Source organism: Pongo abelii, chromosome 5 (assembly GCF_028885655.2).
Source record: "Pongo abelii isolate AG06213 chromosome 5, NHGRI_mPonAbe1-v2.0_pri, whole genome shotgun sequence".
Classification (NCBI taxonomy): domain Eukaryota; kingdom Metazoa; phylum Chordata; class Mammalia; order Primates; family Hominidae; genus Pongo; species Pongo abelii.
This window is the reverse complement of record NC_071990.2, coordinates 34,790,850-34,808,766: the sequence shown is the minus strand read 5'-3', so window position 1 is coordinate 34,808,766 and position 17,917 is coordinate 34,790,850. Positions and strand designations below refer to the sequence as shown.

Here is a 17,917-nt window from a genome sequence, read left to right as displayed (position 1 = left end):
ACGTACACTCAGCCCATCATAAATGATTTCCATTCACCCTCCATCTCAATCTCCACAACCCCTTTAAGACATGCTCTTGACAGCCCATTTAACAGACAAGACAAATGAGCCTCAGAGGGGGCCGAGTCCCTGGCCCCAGCCCCAGAGCTAGAGAGCAGAGAGTCAGGGATCAAACCTGGTCTGGGACCCTCCCCTCGTCCCCACCCCCACCCCGTTAGGCCCCACCCTGTGCCCCCAGCCAAGCGGGTGGCCTGTCAGGTGGAACAGCTCTTCCCAAAGCAAACTTTGCACAAGCCGAGTTGCCCTGGGCTCTTCCTGACATTTAATGCCAAGCTCCTTCTCCTGGCTAGTTTGCATGTTTTCAGCCTGGGAGGCGCCCCCTGCCAGATTCTGCTCTCCCACCTCTCAGCAGCCGGGGTTGGGGGTGGGTAGAAGGGGGCCTCCAGACTCAGGGAGGGAGAGGCTCATCCTTCCTCCCCAGCCAGGGACCTTAGTGTGACTCGGCTGGGGGTCGGATGGGACCAGGACCTCCCCAGGATTATGACGGGGCACCACCAGGATAAAGACCCCCCTCCTTCTCCCTCTAGCTCTGGCACGGGGGAGACGTGGCTGGAGGGACTGCCCAGCCCGGGGCTCCAGCACCTGAGACTGGTTGCGGGGCAAGGCCCAGGCCTCTCTGCTCCTGGGGTAGCAAGTTGCTTTGAGGGCTGCTGGGATCTAGCTCCTTCTGCCCCACCTCTGTGCCAGGACAAAAGGGGGATGTGTCTCTGCTGACACTTCACAGGTGGGAACCGGTCCTGATAACCCCTTAACAACCCACTCCCGCCCATCTCAACCTTGTTTGAAGCAATTTCTGTTCTTAGCCTGTCAGGACAGTTCTTTCTGGAATTTTCTCATCTGTGATGTTGGAGTCCTTCACTTTGTCCTAACACCCCTCTCCAAGCCTGGAGGTGTGCTCCAGGGCCTGAGGATCAGGGCGCAGGAATGTTTTTTCCCTTTAGCCCATCAAGATTTTACAGATCAACAATCAGGTGTGTGGAGGGCCTCTGCCTTCCTTGGCCTGTGCTGGGTCTGGACGGGGCCGCAGAAACACGGCAGATAGAGACAGCAGTCACCACTGTGGACACACACCTCTTGGGAGACAGTGAAGCCTTCTTACATCGCTGTCCTGCCTGGTGACTTGAAAATCCAGACACACAGCTGTTTTTATGAGTCCCCATTTCACTGTTGAAGAGGCTGAGGCCGAGAGGATCGGCCAAGGGGCCTCAGGCAGGAGCAGCCGAGCTCCGGTGACATCCATGTGTTCTCATGCCTTCAACGACCCTGCTGGGCAGGGCTGTGGGGAGCAAGAGACCCAGGAAACCTCACGGCCCCTGTCCTGTGGCAAGCTGGGAGGTACGGCATATGCGGGGCAGGAGGAGGGTAGGGAAGAGGGAAGGTGCTGTGGCCGGCCCTTCGAGGAGTGTACGTGCAATTTGGGGGTGAGGATGAGACTGTGCCAAAGACGGGCAGCCATGTGACATGGGCTGCATCGTCGCAAAGCGGGGATGTGCAGGTGGTGGGGGCATGGCAGCCTTGGTGTGGCGAAGAGGCCTGACTGGGGCACTGAGAAGTGAAATATATTTATATACACATGGGCTCAACCAGGGCTGAAGGAAGACGTGAATGGCAATTTCTGGAAAGCCCTGAAAGTTGAGCGGAATTGTACTTGCTATGGTGGGAAACTGGGTTCTGTCCCCGCCCCGTCAGCACGACTCACTGCAAGCCCCAGGTTTGTCTGGGCCAGGATCCCTGCTGGCTAGAGGAGGCGGGGAGGCGCTGCTGCTTGGGTGGGAGCCAGGCCTGACGGGCAGCTCGTGAGGTGCAGGACAGCCTGAAGCCAGCTCTGCTTCTTCAGAAGGGTGGGCTGAGTCTTTCAGAGTCTCCAGACACCAACTCCATGGACAGCCACACCCCTCATCCTGCCAAAAGTGTCAGCTGTAAATGGAGTATGCCTTTGCTTACAAGGGGAGCCCGAGGTGTCCACCTCTGCGTCCCCATCATCCTTCTTTAAGTCCCCAAAGCCAGGCTGATGGCAAGATGAGGGTCATGGATTGTAGAATCCAGATAGAGCCCGGGCTAGAAAAGTCCTCAGAAATGACCTGGCCTACAGAGCAGGAGACTGAGGGCTGGAGGGACCAGGGATTCACCCAGGGTCTCTCCTATGGAGGGAACAGGGCAGGGCGTCACCTGCATCTCCTGAAGTGGAGGTTTTCAGTTCTTTCCGGTCCACATCCCCTTTTGGAGTAAACTCAGCCACAATGGTCCACTTGGGGCTGCGGTGGGCCTCTGTACCTCCAGGCTGAGGGCACCTGTGCCACCCACACCCCACTAAGGCAACCACTGTGGGGCTGAGTTGGCGGGTGGCCTGAGCAGAGGCAAAGGGGATGGTCAACAGGGGCGACCTTAGGAGCTAGAAGGTGCCGGGTCTGCCAGCACCAGCAGAAAGGAGGGTGGAGCCGAGTCTTGAGTTCGAGTCCCTGCTCGCTCACGCATGGACAGGTGCGCTGTAGCAGGTCACAGCGCCCTTGTCCGTCAAGTGGGAATAATGCTGGCTGCCCCAGCTGGGAGGGCCCGGCAAAGCAGTTTATTCAGTTTGACCTTCCTCCTGTCCCAGAAAGCGCTGGAAGTAGTGCCAGTGAGGGTGTGTGTGGACACCCAGGCTCCCCATGCAGCAGGGCACAGAGGAGGCTTCACTGATGAACATGTGTTCCTGCTGCCCGTGGGAACTGTGGGAAGAGCAAAACCACTGGGTTCCCCTGGCGCTTCCTGTGCTCCGTCTTCCTGCTACATGGCCCCGCCCCCAGCTTCCACCTGCCTCCCGCCCCACAAAGCCTCACCCACTCCCCTGTACTTCCCCCGACAGACCCCAGCTCCTGGGCCCACTAGCTGGCTCCCCAAGGTGAAACTCACACAGATCAGGGCTCCTGCAAAAGTTAGGGGGACAGTTGGCCTGGACAGGTCTGTGCCCAGAGGAGGTGGGGAAAGCCCGGAGGTCTAGAAGAAACCCACCTTCTCTACTCTCATGCTGAGTCCAAGACAGCAAGGTCTCTCTCACTCAGCCACCTCCCTGCTCTCTTCTTCTGCCCTTGGAGACCCTGGGGAAGCAGGTGCTTGGAGATGGCCACAGTGGGGTGCTTGAGAGAGGGCAAGAGCTGCTGGCCCAGAGGTGGCAGCCTGGGCCCCCTTCCTGGGCAGCGGGGTGGTCTGTCCAGCGGGCAGAGGTAGTGCTCTGGGCAGTGAAGGGAGGGCCGTAAGGAAGGGGTCTGGCACTTCTCTTGGGTCCAGCTAGTTTGAAGAGCAGTTTGAAGGGCGAGGTTGCAGCAAGGTCCTCCCTGTGGAAGAGTTGGAGGAGCAGAGAAGGGGTGGGAGGAACGGCAGGGCAAGAGAGAGGCTGGGGCTCCAAGGGGATGGGGCAGGGAGGGGGTCAGCGTGTTCGGAGAAGCCAGACGTGCTACTGTGGCTGGGCCTGGTCATGGCTTTGGCTGGGACTTCCTGAGGCCTGGGTAGCCCAGCTTTTCTCCAAGGTGCTGACCGGGGCAGGCCCATGTGGCCCCTGCCCACTCTGTATGGCTCCTGGCCAAGACCTGGCCCCACCTCCACAGCCCCTGACTCCAGCCCATTTAAGGGGGCCCAGGGGCTTGGATGGATGGAGGGAGGGGCTGACAGACAGCTCAGTAGGCCACGTGGGAAAGCCAGAGGAGGTATGTTCCCCATCAGACCTCTTCCTCCTGCAGTGAGGCCGGCTGGGGGCTGAGCAGCAGGGCCAGAGTGGCCATCTCTGTCACTCCCTCAGCGCTCTTCTCAATGGGGACTAAAGCCGGGGTCTTGGGCTCTGGGCAGGCTGGCACTGGGTCTCAGGATTGAGATGGGGGTGAGGATACATTTACCCCACACCACCATCCCCCCAGGACGTAGGGCCTGAGAGCCAGGACCAAGCAGGATATGGAAGACAGGCTCCAACCCCCACAGCGACCTGGGTCCTTAGCAAAGGCCTCCCAGGTGACTCCATTCCCGGAAACTGTGGTTCGGGAGCTGTCAGGGAGGGCATCTTTTGCTGATGCCAGTTGGGGTGTGGGAGTGAAAACCTGGGAGGCAAAGGGTTCAAGGGGCACATTTCTAGCCCCGAGGGGTGAGAGTAGGCAGGGCAGTGGCAGGAAAAGCTGCACTAAATCTCTCCTTTGGGTCCTTCTGCTCGCTTTCCTTAATCTTCCTTCCTGGGGGAATGGAAGGCGCTGAGAGAAGGGGCCCAAGGTGGCTAATCCCCCTGGCCGCCACCCCACCAATCTGCTCCTGTCTCTGGGCCTTGGCCTCCACCAGCTGTTACCAAACTTTCTTTGTCTGGAGTGGGATCCGGGGCCTCTGGAGCAGGAGGGAGCCAGGACACGCTGAGCGTTAATCCAGACATGTGGCTTAATCCAGAAGAGATCAACTCGAGGTTTGGGAGCTGGAGGCATCGCTCAGGAGACGGCAGCCCGTGGGGCTGGCAGGCCAAGGCTGCAGGAACACTAGGGCCTGCCATCTGAGGACCCTGGACATGGCAGATGCCTGGCACGTCCCAGGACCCTTGGCCTATGGAGCAGGGCCTGAGTGTCAGGAGGCCTCTGGTCTGGCCCTGGCTGTGCTGTGTGACTGTGGGCACCTCCCTGCCACTCTTTGAGCCTCAGCTTTTCCAGTGCACATGTGTCCCTATGGGCGGACCATCACTGATGGATTTAATCCTGGGCTGAATTGCAAGGCACAGATGAGGCGAGCCTGGGAAGTCGCAGGAGGGAGCTATTAGGGAGGGCTCGCTGGGGCAGGAGGGCTCTGGGATGAATTGTGATGAGAAGGAAAGGGCATCTTAGAAAATAGCCATGTTGTGCCCACAGCACAGGGGCAGGTATGAAATGCCATTCTCATTAGAGCTTGGATTTATAGTCACTATGTCAGTCCCTGGTTCTGGTCTGGACCCTGCTGCTAACAAGCACATGAATCCCGTCCCCACTCTGGGCTTCATTGTTCCCATTCTATGAAACAATCACATAATATATGGTCCCTTCCAGCTCTGATTATCTGGGCTAGGTAGGAGGTAGACTCAGAGGTAGGCACCAGCCACTGGGATGGGGCAATGGGGAGCCACGGGAGATTCTTGAGCACAGGGGTGTCTGATGAAAGGGTGCTGCAGGGAAATGAACAGTGGGGTGGAATGAAGAGCCAAGAGGTGGGGACAGACTTTAGAGTATCAAGGAGCCCAGTCAAGAAGTGGGCAGATCCCCTAGGAAGATGGGACTGGCCAGAGCATGCGCCTCAGAGAGAATGTGGTCCAGTGAGCAGAACCCACGCCTGGCCAGGAAGAACCCTGGACAAGCTGCACAGCCTCCCTGAGCCTCACTGTCTGCATCTATAAAGCAGGGCTCTGGAGTCCACGTCACCCTGGCTGTGGGTAGGAAAGCAGGTGATGTGGGTGAAAGCCTGGACGTGGCACTGGTGCTCACTGCCAGGGGCTCACAGTGCCGTTCTCTCTTCTTCCCTCCCGAGGCCAGTCCAGAACCTTGAGATGCCTAGTTGCAGGTTGGGCACACCAGCCCTGGCTCCCTGACCAGTAAGCCAAGCCCCCCTACTCCAGGCCTGGGCTGCCTTGGGGATGGAGCATTCCCCACCATCCCTGATCTGCGGAGAGTCGAACCTTTCCTCCAGCCACACAGTTAACCATTAACTTATTTTTCATCAGGGAAGTGTTGGAGCTAGGACCGAGGCTTGGTGGGGAGTAGATTCCTTGGCATTTAGGTACAGGGCAAGGTCAAGCTAGAATGTGGGGTGTAGAGGGGGAAGGAGCCGGAGCCAGGAGTCAGAAGACCTGGATTTGGGGATTTACCTCTCTGCACCTTGACTTCCCCATTAGCAAAATAGGGATGAGAATAAGACCTGGGCCAGATGAGGTAGCTTGTGCCTATAATCCCAGCAGTTTGGGAGGCTGAAGCAGGGGGATCACGTGAGCCCAGGAGTTCGAGACCAGCCTGGGCAACACAGTGAGACCATGTCTCTACAACAGATTTAAAAAATTAGCCAGGCATGATGGTGCACACCTGTAGTCCCAGCTACTTGGGAGGTTGAAACAGGAGGATCACTTGAGCCCAGAAGGTCGAGGATGCAGTGAGCCATGATCACGCCCCTGCACATGACAGAGCGAGACCCTATCTCAAAAAAAGAGAGAATAAGGCCTGTGCTGCCTTTCTCCTGGCAAGCGGATGGATGTGAGGGCTTCACATGCACTCAGCAAATGTGTCAAGGATGTGTCATTATATGCCTTCCTGGCAAAAGCTGCCACCTGCCCTGCTCATTCATCCCCACCGACCCCACACAACCATGCCTGAAACACAGCAGCTGCCTCCCGTCCTACCTGTGGCTGAGGCCAAGCAAACAGGAGGGCCACAAGGGAAGCGAGTTCTGCTTCTTGGAAAGGCTTCTGTCTCCCTGGCATGGCGCCCAGGGTGTTGGCAGAGACTGTCCTAACGTGGCAGGCATGGGGGCTCTGGGGATGTGGACGGGGCAGGAGGCAGGCAGGGGGTGATGAAGGAGGGGTGGGGGGCTGCGGGGGGGTCCCCAGGGATGGAGCCACCTAGCGGGTAGGGCATGGGCACCGGGCAGGGTGGGGCCCAGGGGCAGAGCGAGCTGTTGGCACTGCCTGAGTAAATAATGTGGGCCCACAGCACACACGAGTGTTTGCACAGAAGGACTTGAAATGATTCCAGGTTTGCCCTCTGTCCCCCACGTCCCCAGCCCCGCCTTGGTCTCTGCCCACCCCACCCCACCCCACCCTGACCTTTCCTTCCTTGTCACTTAAAGGAGCCCTTGAATGGGAGAGTTGAAATCAAAGGGAACACCCTTCCCTCCTGCTGGCATTTTCTCCACCACAGGAAGCTGCAGGGCTGCCATGTAACACTGGGAAGGTTGGGCACTGCACAAGGAGGGTGAGCAGAGGAGGCTGAAATTCTACCTGGGCTCCATTCGTCAAGCTATGCTCTCCAGGGGGAAGGGATGTCATTTTCTGAGTTGTGTGAAATTGAATGGGCTAGCTGTGGCCCTACCAAGGTGGAGGTGTCTTCCAAACTGAGTTATTTCCCTTGTCCCACCTGCAGAAGCAAATGCCAGCTGCATACGGCGGCTGTGCGGGTCAGTCTCACAGGGTAACTGGAGATGGATCAGGGGGCCCCCTTCCCCGCCCGCTGTCCCAGTAGGGCACCATAAATGTCACCGTTAGAGAGGATTTCAGTGCTTTGATTAAAGCCTTCCCCCCACACTGGCCAGTTGCCTTTAAAGCAAAGATCCTCAAATTTGAACATGCACGAGAATCACCCAGAGGCCGGTTAAACCAGACTGCGGAGTCTCCCCGAGAGCTGCTGATTCAGTGGCTCTGAACTGCCTGAGAATCCAAGTTTTTAGCAAGCTCCGAGGTGGCATTGGTTCTGTTGGCCCAGACAACACATTTTGAGAACCACTGCTTGAAACTATAAATAACCCTCGAGAAAGGACACAAATTAACTTGCCCTTAACAGGTTTATCTGCTCCTTTCCTCCTCCCTAACTGGTTCTCTGTATTATTAGGAACATATATCTGTTGGTAATCTTCTGCCTCTGGCTCGATGGTATTCTTTGTGTGTGTGTGTGTGTGTGTGTGTGTGTGTGTGTGTGTTTGTTTTTGTTTGTTTTTTTTTTGAGACGGAGTTTTGCTCTTTCACCCAGGCTGGAGTGCAGTGGCACGATCTCGGCTCACTGCAGCCGCCTCCTGGGTTCAAGCGATTCTCCTGCCTCAGCCTCCCGAGTAGCTGAGACAGGAGAATCAGGCACTCACCACCTTGCCCAGCTAATTTTTGTATTTTTAGTAGGGACGGGGTTTCACCATGTTGGCCAGGCTGGTCTCGAACTCCTGGCCTCAGGTGATCCGCCAACCTCGGCCTCCCAAAGTGCTGGGATTACAGGCATGAGCTACTGCACCGGGCCTGTCTTGATGTATTCTTAAGTCTCAGGCCCCCACATCACTGCCATCCCAGAATGTCCTGGGGTTTCAGTGCTTGTACACCTCTCCAGTCCCCCTTCTCACCCAAACTGTGCACTCTGCTATGGGGTTCAGGGAAAAGGGCCTGGGCAAAACCAAGCCTGGGCAGCCTGTGGGGAGCAAGGCCTCTGACTGCTTGTGTTGAGGCCAGATGGTTCCCCCTGGAGGGCCTTGGGGCAGCAGTGAGGAGCAGGTGGCTGAGTTGCTAAGGGTTTTAGGTGTTCCCTGGAGCCCTGCCCCATCTCACAACCACCCCGGCTCCTCCTGGAAAGCCTGGCATGTGGCACTGCCTCCAGATGGCCGCATGCTCCTCCAGGCATCGGGGAAAGTAGAGAGCACTGGGAGCTGGAAGGGGCCCTGGGGGCAGCACCTTCCAAGGGAGGGTAAGGGGAGGTGGGTACCATGCACCCAGCCCGGGGTATGGGGAGATGCACACCCGTGAGCTCTTGCCAGTGGCCACCTCGACAGTGTTGAGTTTACTTAGATCCCCCAGATAGCCCTGTGGGAAGGGCAAGGGCTGGCCTACTCCCCGGCGTGTGGGAGGGTTTCTACCCCACCACATCCCCGCCTTGTTCCTCTCTTCTTTCCCCTGCTGGTGAAGATGATGGCCACCTTTAGGATGGTGGCCTCTGCCTGCCACTTCCACTCCTATCCTTGTCAAGGGCAGAATAAAAACAAGCTTTGCTACATCAGGAAAGATTTGGACATTGAGGGCCCCTTGTTCCCACCTCAGTTTGCTCATCCGCCAAATGGGGCAATCATGCCTTCCATTGTGAGGGCTGAATGAGGTCAGGAACCTCAGAAGGCTGTTTTAAGCACAGTACATGTGTGGAGCTTTGCTGCTCCCAGCCAGCCTGGCTTCCTTGGGGATCGAGGGAGCGATCCATTTCCAGTCCTGCACCCACTCCCACCTCGCTGTCTTTCCCAGCCAGAAGGCCTGTCTGCCCAACCATGTCCTGGCTGCCCAATGACCCGGAAGCCCCCAACTCTGTCCCAGGCCCAGCCCACTGTCCACAGGGCCCCTCATCCCCATAACCAGCTTAGCGGCCCCCACAGGGATGGAGAAGCAGTCAAACCTGAGTCCTTTTTCATTTCCGTAGACACAGCCACCAGCCCAAACAGCAGCAGCATGGGCAGCGCCAGCCCGGGTCTGAGCAGCGTGTCCCCCAGCCACCTCCTGCTGCCTCCCGACACGGTGTCGCGGACAGGCTTGGAGAAGGTGGCAGCGGGGGCAGTGGGTCTCGAGAGACAGGACTGGAGTCCCAGTCCGCCCGCCACGCCCGAGCAGGGCCTGTCTGCCTTCTACCTCTCCTACTTTGACATGCTGTACCCCGAGGACAGCAGCTGGGCAGCCAAAGCCCCTGGGGCCAGCAGTCGGGAGGAGCCACCTGAGGAGCCTGAGCAGTGCCCGGTCATTGACAGCCAAGCCCCAGGGGGCAGCCTGGACTTGGTGCCTGGCGGGCTGACCTTGGAGGAGCACTCGCTGGAGCAGGTGCAGTCCATGGTGGTGGGCGAAGTGCTCAAGGACATCGAGACGGCCTGCAAGCTGCTCAACATCACCGCAGGTGAGCCCTCTCCATGTGCCTGCTTCCGTAAGAGGGGTCACAGGCAAGGCTGAGGTCGCTGGGGTGGGTCGGGGCACTGCTGGATGGACTCTGGCCACCTCTGGCCCAGCCTCGGGCAGCTTTGGGGATGCTGGCACTTCTACACACAGTCAGCTGTGAGCCTGGGCCGGGAAGGTTTCTATCCATCTCTAGTGTCCCAACCATGCCAGCCTAGGGTCCCCACTGGTAAGTGCTGGATGATATGAATTCAAGCTCTGTGCCCCCCACCTCCTCTTGGACTTCGCTCTCCCCTCATTCGCTCTGTTCCCGCCACACTGGCCTGTTTGCTGTTCCCACAACACTCGCTACGCTGCTGCTTCTTCAGCCTAGAGCGCTCTTCCCCCAAATATCTGCGTGGCTCACTTCCTTCAGGTCTTGGCTCAGATGGCACCATCCGCATGAGGTCTTCCCTGACCCCTCCATTAAAATTGCTGCCCATGAGCACAGGGCACGGTAAAGAAAACAAACAAAAAAATGAAAAAAAAAAAAAGAAAGAAAAATTTCTGCTCACATCCCTACCTGCTGTTCTCACCTGCTTCCTCTCATAGCACTTACACTCCTCGGACATGCCGCACCATATCTGTTGATCTTGCTCACTCTCTGTGTCCTCCACTAGAATGTATACTCCACAAACGCAGGGATTTTCATTTGTTTTGCTCATCACTCCATTCCCAGATGCTAGGATAGCACCTTGAATATAATTGATGCTCAATAAACAGTTGTTCAACAAGAAGAATTTATTATTTTTTTCTTTTTCTTCTTTTTTTTTTTTTGGAGTCTCGCTCTGTCGCCCAGGCTGGAGTGCAGTGGCGCAATCTCGGCTCACTCACTGCAAACTCCGCCTCCCAGGTTCACGCCATTCTCCTGCCTCAGCCTCCCGGGTAGCTGGGACTACAGGCGCCCGCCACCACGCCCGGCTAATTTTTGTATTTTTAGTAGAGACAGGGTTTCGCCGTGTTAGCCAGGATGGTCTCGATCTCCTGACCTTGTGATCTGCCCGCCTCAGTCTCCCAAAGTGCTGGGATTACAGGCGTGAGCCACCGCGCCCAGCCTCTTCTTTTTTTTTTGACAGGGTCTCGCTCCATCACCGAGGCTGGAGTGCAGTGGTATAATTTCAGCTCACTGCAACCTCCGCCTCTGGGTTCAAGCGATTCTCCTGCCTCAGCCTCCTGAGTAGCTGGGATTACAGGTGTCTGCCACCACACCCAGCTAATTTTTGTATTTTCGGAGTTTTCACCACGTTGGCCAGGCTGGTTTCGAACTTCTGACCTCAGGTGATCCATCCGCCTTGGCCTCCCAAAGTGCTAGGATTACAGGCATGAGCTACCTCTCTGGGCCGAAAAGCAGTTCCTAATATGCCAAGCCTTATTCTAGGACTGGGGAATTGAGTGGTGAACACAACACAAAGTCCCTGTGTTCGTAAGGCTGACATGATAGTGAGGGAAACAGATCACAAATAAATAGAGAAATGTGTCACTGTTCTGGTGGGATGGAAGGCCCGGATGAGGAGGGGACCTCCCAGGGTCTGGCATACATGTGTCTGTCAGCCAGACCTGGAAGGCGTGATTATGGAGCTGATGCTGTGGGTGGCGGGGCTGCTGAGTCTCTAGTCCTCTGTCCTGCTGTCGCCTCTCCAGCTTCAGGCAGTCCTGACCCATGTCCCTCGTCTTCAGGCCCTGGCGTTGCAGCACTCAACTCTGTGCAGCTTTCCCTGGGAAGCAGGGGTCTTCACGCATCCCTCAGGCCTGGCCCCTGCCCCCAAAGCCGCCCCGTTGACGTCCGCATTTGAAGCTGCTCCTGCCGATGCCCCAAGTTTCCCAATGCCCATGCCAGGCCGACTCCAGGAGTTCTCCCACAGACCTCCTCCCCACCCACAGGGCTAGGGAGGGGAGGGCCCTGCTCCCTCAACAATGGGAACAGAAACAAATGGCTTTGACCTCAGGGAGGAAAATGGGCTTATTAAGTGGGGGCAGCTCAGCCTGCAGGTCACCCAGCTGAGACACTGGCTGGACCACGGTGTTCACTTGGAGGCCCCATTGTGACCATACCCACCAGCCTATCCCCCCTATAGGCCTATGAGGCTCACCCCAGAGCAGCACCCCAGAGGGACATCTAGGACCTAGCCAAGGGCTCCCCTCCTGGCCTCTGGGGCCTGTGGCTGCGCCATGACCACTCTGTGCCCTGCCATTTACTTATTCAACACATGTGCCTGGAGCAGCTCCTGTGTGCCTAGCCCTTTATTCCGTGGAGGACAAGGGGATGGAGTGCCCTGTGCCTCAGTTTCCTCATCTGTAAGATACAGGGGCTGGAGAGAATGGTGGGGTTCTAAGACTAATTCCCAGGTAGGTGATTCTCTTGTTCCTTGAGGGGTTTGGGAAAGGCAAGAAGTACCTGATGGAGAAGCCCAGGTGTTTCTGGTAGAGTGTCACTGTCCCTCCAGGGCTGAGGCTCCCTCGAAAGGTCCTTTGGAGAGGCTGGAGGGATCTGGGAGGACCTAAGGCCTGGGTGAGGCAGGCAGTACAGATGCACCAGGTTACCCTGCCCTGAACCAAGTTCATTTTTTAGGGCCCTGGTTCCTTCCTCTCACCCCACTCTCTTCTTGGGTACCCACTTCCACAGGGGCCCTCAGGAGCCTGTCTGGGGCTGACCTATCCCCATCCCCAGGAGCACACAGTTGGTCTCAGGCCACAGGTTCTCGTGGGTGCCCCATCACAGCAGGGTGGTGCTCTCAGGCCGCCCCTGAGCTGAGGGGATGCCTCTTGCCCAGATCCTGTGGACTGGAGCCCCAGCAATGTGCAGAAGTGGCTCCTGTGGACAGAGCACCAATACCGGCTGCCCCCCGTGGGCAAGGCCTTCCAGGAGCTGGCGGGCAAGGAGCTGTGCGCCATGTCGGAGGAGCAGTTCCGCCAGCGCTCGCCCCTGGGCGGGGATGTGCTGCACGCCCACCTGGACATCTGGAAGTCAGGTAGGATGTGGCATGGCTGGGGGCAGCCCCTCCCAGTCTCCAAGCCAGGGACAGGATGCTGGGTAGGAGGTTGCCCTCTGCTAGGGCAGCAGCCCCTTGGCCCCCAAATGGACTCCACTCTGAATCTCAGCCCCAGTTTCAGCTGCCTCCTGGATCCTGGTGCACTCTTCACCCCAACCCACTCCCAGCCCTGGTCAAGGCCCCAGAGCTTTGGGACAGAGCACCTGGGAGGTTAAAAGGTAGAAGTCAGACTGTGAGGATGCAGGATGTCAGAGCTGGGGACAACCATGGATACAAGGAAGTCCTTTTTCCTTTTAAAATTTTGTTTTTCTTTGTTTTCTTTTTTTTTTAATTATTAAAGAAGTAATAAATGTGCATGTTATAAAATAGACCACAGTGAAAAGTAGTGTACCATGAACAGTTTCCCCCTCCCGCTCCCGACCCCCAGCTTCCAACCCCCTCTCTAGAGGGAACCACTGTTACCAGTTTCTTGAGTATCTCTCCAGGGAAAGTCTATGAATATTCGAGCACATATACATATATGCAGTTCTTATTCTTTTTTTTTTTTTTGACATAAATAGTAGCAGAGTATTACACTGCTCTGCACACCACAGTATGTCTTGGGTATTGCCCTTGTCCGTGTACACAGCGGCCCTGTTTTAATTTTAGTTTTTGTTTTTTGAGACAGGGTCTCACTGTGTTGCCCAGGCTGGAGTACAGTGGCGTAGTCACAGCTCGCTATAGCCTCGACTTCCCAGTTTCATTGGATCCTCCCACCCCAATCTCCTGAGCAGCTGAGTCTACCGGTGCACCACCACACCCTGCTAATTTTTGTATTTTTTGGTAGAGATGGGTTTTCACCATGTTGGCCAGGCTGGTCTCAAACTCCTGGGCTTGAGCAATCCACCCACCTTGGCCTCCTGAAGTGCTGGGACTACAGGCGTGAGCCTCCACGCCTGGCCTGCCCTAAATTTCTAATGGCTTAGTGTCAGCCCCTGAGTGTCTAAATTGTCTCATCTCAGTTGGCACCCACTGCTGCCTGCACAGGGCCAGGTGCTTTGGAGGAGGTGGTGCCTGAGTCAAGGAGTAAGAAACGGGACCCACTCACAGGACCCTGTCAGAGACCAGTGCCCTGCCCCAGTCCAGGCAAGCCCCCATGTCAGATGTCCTCATCTGAACAAGGGGATGCATGCAAGCCCTCTACGGCCCCTCCCAGCTCTGAAATCCTGAATTTTCTTCCAGGAAGCAGCTTCTTGTAACCAGCTTGCCTCCCCAGGTTGGCAGGAGGCAGGGAGCCACAGGGGCAACCCCCAGCCACAGAGGGGCTCCTGTGGCCCCACAGTCCCACCCAAATGCCTCCCCTCCTCCACCCTCGGGGCCTCTCCTGGGTCCCCAACCCCCTCTCCTTGCCCTGCAGCGGCGTGGATGAAAGAGCGGACTTCACCTGGGGCGATTCACTACTGCGGTGAGCCAGGCACCGGCAGGGCGGGGGCGGGGCTCGGGTGGGATGGAGGGGTGGCTGCCAGCGAAGCAGGGACTGGCCTCCCCTTCCCACTCACCGCCACCCTCCCTGGCCACCCAGCCTCGACCAGTGAGGAGAGCTGGACCGACAGCGAGGTGGACTCATCGTGCTCCGGGCAGCCCATCCACCTGTGGCAGTTCCTCAAGGAGCTGCTACTCAAGCCCCACAGCTATGGCCGCTTCATTAGGTGGCTCAACAAGGAGAAGGGTGAGCAGGGTGCCCAAGGGGCGCTGCAGGGCCAGCGAGCATGGAGGTTGTGGGGGCTGCTGCCAGGCACGGTGCATGGGGGCGGGGGCGGGGCAGAGGGGTGAAGCTGATCCCCACCTTTGTCCCAGGTGCCAAATATGTAGCTCTCATGGGACAGCCCTGGGGGTCTTTGTGCAATATGTGTCCACATCTGTCTCCTGCTAGACTCTGTCTCACTTAGGAGCTTTAATACTGCACAGAGCCTGGAATGAGCTCCAAATCCACTCTCCCTCCACCATCTCATATTAATTAATCCTGCCAAAGAGGGCTGCACAGGCCGAGCTGCCTGAGAATAGCAAAGAGGTTGTTTCAGGCTTGGGAACTACAGAGACACCTGTAATGGGGGAGGGGCGCTCTTGCCAAGTGAGCCGTGGGCACTGCTGGGAGCCACACAGGACTTTGCATTAGGTCATGCAAACCCCACACAGAAGCAAGAGTTGGCAAGGGCCAGGCCCACAGGGCCCCAGGGAACCCACTAAGGTACACAGGCTCACCCGTACCGGGAGGTTTGTGACTCCAGAGTATTCTCTGCCATTCACTAGGGCCTGTGGCACCTGCTTTGCACACGTCTCTTTAACCCTCACCGCAACTACACCTTGGGAGTAGGCATTTGGGCCCTCACACCCCGCCCCGCCCGGGCAGAGGGAGGCGATCCCTTGGTTCGCCACGAGGCTGACATGGTGGTCTGCGTCTTTCTCCTTCCTGCCACCTCACTCATACCACTGGCTCTCTCGGGGCCCTCCTGCTCTTCCAGGCATCTTCAAAATTGAGGACTCAGCCCAGGTGGCCCGGCTGTGGGGCATCCGCAAGAACCGTCCCGCCATGAACTACGACAAGCTGAGCCGCTCCATCCGCCAGTATTACAAGAAGGGCATCATCCGGAAGCCAGACATCTCCCAGCGCCTCGTCTACCAGTTCGTGCACCCCATCTGAGTGCCTGGCCCAGGGCCTGAAACCCGCCCTCAGGGGCCTCCCTCCTGCCTGCCCTGCCTCAGCCAGGCCCTGAGCTGGGGGAAAACGGGCAGTCTGCTCTGCTGCTCTGACCTTCCAGAGCCCAAGGTCAGGGAGGGGCAGCCAACTGCTCCCCGGGGGGATATGGGCCCTCTGGGGCCTTCAGGATCCCGGGGCAGGGGTGCTTCCTCCTCAGGCCCAGTTGCTCCCCTGGAGGACAGAGGGAGACAGGGCTGCTCCCCAACACCTGCCTCTGACCCCAGCATTTCCAGAGCAGAGCCTACAGAAGGGCAGTGACTCGACAAAGGCCACAGGCAGTCCAGGGCTCTCTCTGCTCCATCCCCCTGCCTCCCATTCTGCACCACACCTGGCATGGTGCAGGGAGACATCTGCACCCCTGAGTTGGGGAGCCAGGAGTGCCCCTGGGAATGGATAATAAAGATACTAGAGAACTGACATGTCCCCAGTGTCTGCTCAGTGAATGGCACAGCCCCGAGGTCATCAATGGTCAAATGTGGTTGTGGTCACAAGGCCTGGAGTAGTCAAGGGAGGTTTTCTGGAGGAGGTGGCTTTGGGCTGAGCCTAAAGGGCGAGGGATAATTGATTGGTAGATGCTTCTGGGAGAGAGATAGTGAGGCTTCAAAGGCAAGGAGGGGCTACAACAGCCACCTCATCTTCCCTATCGCCGTTCAGGCTGAGAGGCAGGCGGCAAGGCCGGTGCTAAAGAGGTTCTACATGCAGGACCGGAGTGGGGAAGGCATCTTTCGCATCCTTTTGCTCTGTTGCAGAGCAGGGCTTTGCAGCTAACAGGGTGGAAGAGAGGTTGGTTGGCTCCTGTTTCTGTTTCCTGAAGGCCTCAGCAGTGCTGTCTGTGAAGATGTGAGCTCCTGTGAGTGGGTGTGAGACCCCCGTGCGTGATGGGAAGAGGGTGTGCATTGGTGTCTGTGGGCATGCTGGGGGTGACCAGGACCCACCACACACTCTCCTGGGCAAAGCAACTCATCCAGCTTCCTCCCACTTCCTTCACATTTATCACCCGGCTCAGTGTCCTTATGGTCTACTATGTGCTAGGTGCTTTGTCATTTATCTTCCCAACAAAACTATGAAGTAGGGGCTACTCCCCCATTTTGCAGATGATGAAACGGAGGCTCAGAGTGGTTAAGTGACTTGCGGATGGTCACACAGCTGATCGACAGAATAACTCATACCTGTCTCTCCCCAAGGACAGGGCTCTCTCTGCCCCTCCAGCCCTCTGGCTTTCTGACTGGTCAGCACCCTTGGTCCTCTATCACCCTTATCCTCTGAGGCCTGGCTTCCAGGAAACAGCAGGGGAGCCAGCACCATCCAGACCACTAAGGGTTAAATGCTACCCTGTACTGCTGCCTTCTGCCCTCAGCAATTTTATTGTCTTCAGAAGAAAGTTTGCTCCTGGCAGTGAGCAAATAGCACCTTGGCATCTGTCAGCTGGGACTGCACTGCAGGGAGGAGGGGTCCCTGCCCCAGGCCTGTGCCTCACTGGGCCCCTGCTGTGTCTCACTCCCTTGTAGGGAGGAGTGTGGGGGGGGAGACTGGGACCCTGGCCAGAACCAGGCTCTGCTGAACTGGTTTTGTCTCCAGCCAGCCTGCCCTGCTCCCAACTGAGTCCCTGGAGACACTTGCTTGTATGTCCCTAGCTGGGCCTGGGCCTGGAAAGGCCTCAGATCTCAGGCAGGGGTTGGACAGGAGGATAGGTACGGGGAGTAGGGGCTAGGAGTACAAAGCTGGAGCAGCTCTGGAAAGGGTAGATGTGGGGGCCTGGGTGAGGCAGCTCCCTGCCCATGAACCTTGGCAGGCACACGCCCATCCAGTGACACCTTGTGAGCTGGCAGCGATCTGCAGATCTCCCTCCTCCAAACACCTCCCCAGCAGAACCCCACCTGGCTGGGTATTCTCTGACCCTTCTCCATGGGACCCCACCCTCAGGGCTCCCCATCACTAAATGGAACAGCCTGTGCAGGTAAGACAATACAACAATCTTTTGCCTTTATTTGAAGATTTCTCTGTCTGGCTAAAAGCAGGGCTTCACATAGAGGTAAGTTTGGAGGAGTAAGGAAGATGGGGTGGCAAATAGATTCAATCTCCATCTCAACCTTTCTCCCTGCCTGGCACACCCTGAGGTTGGGGGCAAGGGGTGTCAGGGAGGGGGCAGGGGTATATTTGCCCTGAGTAATGGGCTTGTGTGACGGCCCTGCCGGGCTGCCAGGGCCAGAGGACCCTCAGAGAGACATCTCACCAGACTGGGGAAGCTGAGGCCCGGGTGAGGGTGGGAACACAGTGAGCTGATGGCGGAACTGAGACTGGCCCTGGGACTCTTGCGCTACCCCAGAAGAGATCCCCTGGGGCTGGGGTGCAGGAGGAGTCAGGGAGCCGGAGCAAGGGCTGGGCCTGGGGCTGGCAGAACAGCCGAGAACCCAGAGCTCTGGTCCTGCCCATGCCCCTGAGAAATTCTTCCCCAGGAGCCCTCCCATGGGTCCCACACAGAAATGCATTCAGAGCCAGGCAAGATGCAGGAAG

General features: G+C 57.5%; 1 protein-coding gene across 2 annotated transcripts; it reads left to right on the top strand.

The window, feature by feature from the left end:
* The first annotated feature begins 289 nt into the window (after nucleotides 1–289).
* Nucleotides 290–17,283, top strand: SPDEF (SAM pointed domain containing ETS transcription factor). 2 transcript variants are annotated; one of them, XM_054558722.2, is made up of 6 exons: nucleotides 290–784; nucleotides 9,177–9,641; nucleotides 12,448–12,645; nucleotides 14,063–14,110; nucleotides 14,228–14,374; nucleotides 15,168–17,283. In XM_054558722.2, the coding sequence occupies exons 2-6, from the start codon at nucleotides 9,206–9,208 to the stop codon at nucleotides 15,344–15,346; spliced, it is 1,008 nt and encodes a 335-aa protein (XP_054414697.2). In that variant the 5' UTR covers nucleotides 290–784; nucleotides 9,177–9,205; the 3' UTR covers nucleotides 15,347–17,283. The 2 variants fall into 2 exon arrangements, with proteins under 2 accessions (XP_054414697.2, XP_024104776.3); XM_024249008.3 differs by lacking the exon at nucleotides 290–784 and having other exon boundaries at nucleotides 8,495–9,641.
* The last annotated feature ends 634 nt before the right edge of the window (nucleotides 17,284–17,917 follow it).

What these genes read in the sequence shown, in the direction of transcription:
- SPDEF (XM_024249008.3), top strand. Translation starts at nt 9,044, where the DNA reads ATGACCCGGAAGCCCCCAACTCTGTCCCAGGCCCAGCCCACTGTCCAC. An exon ending in TGGGGCGATTCACTACTGCG is followed by an intron (nt 14,111 to 14,227) that starts GTGAGCCAGGCA and finishes CTGGCCACCCAG; the next exon opens with CCTCGACCAGTGAGGAGAGC. An exon ending in GTGGCTCAACAAGGAGAAGG is followed by an intron (nt 14,375 to 15,167) that starts GTGAGCAGGGTG and finishes CTGCTCTTCCAG; the next exon opens with GCATCTTCAAAATTGAGGAC.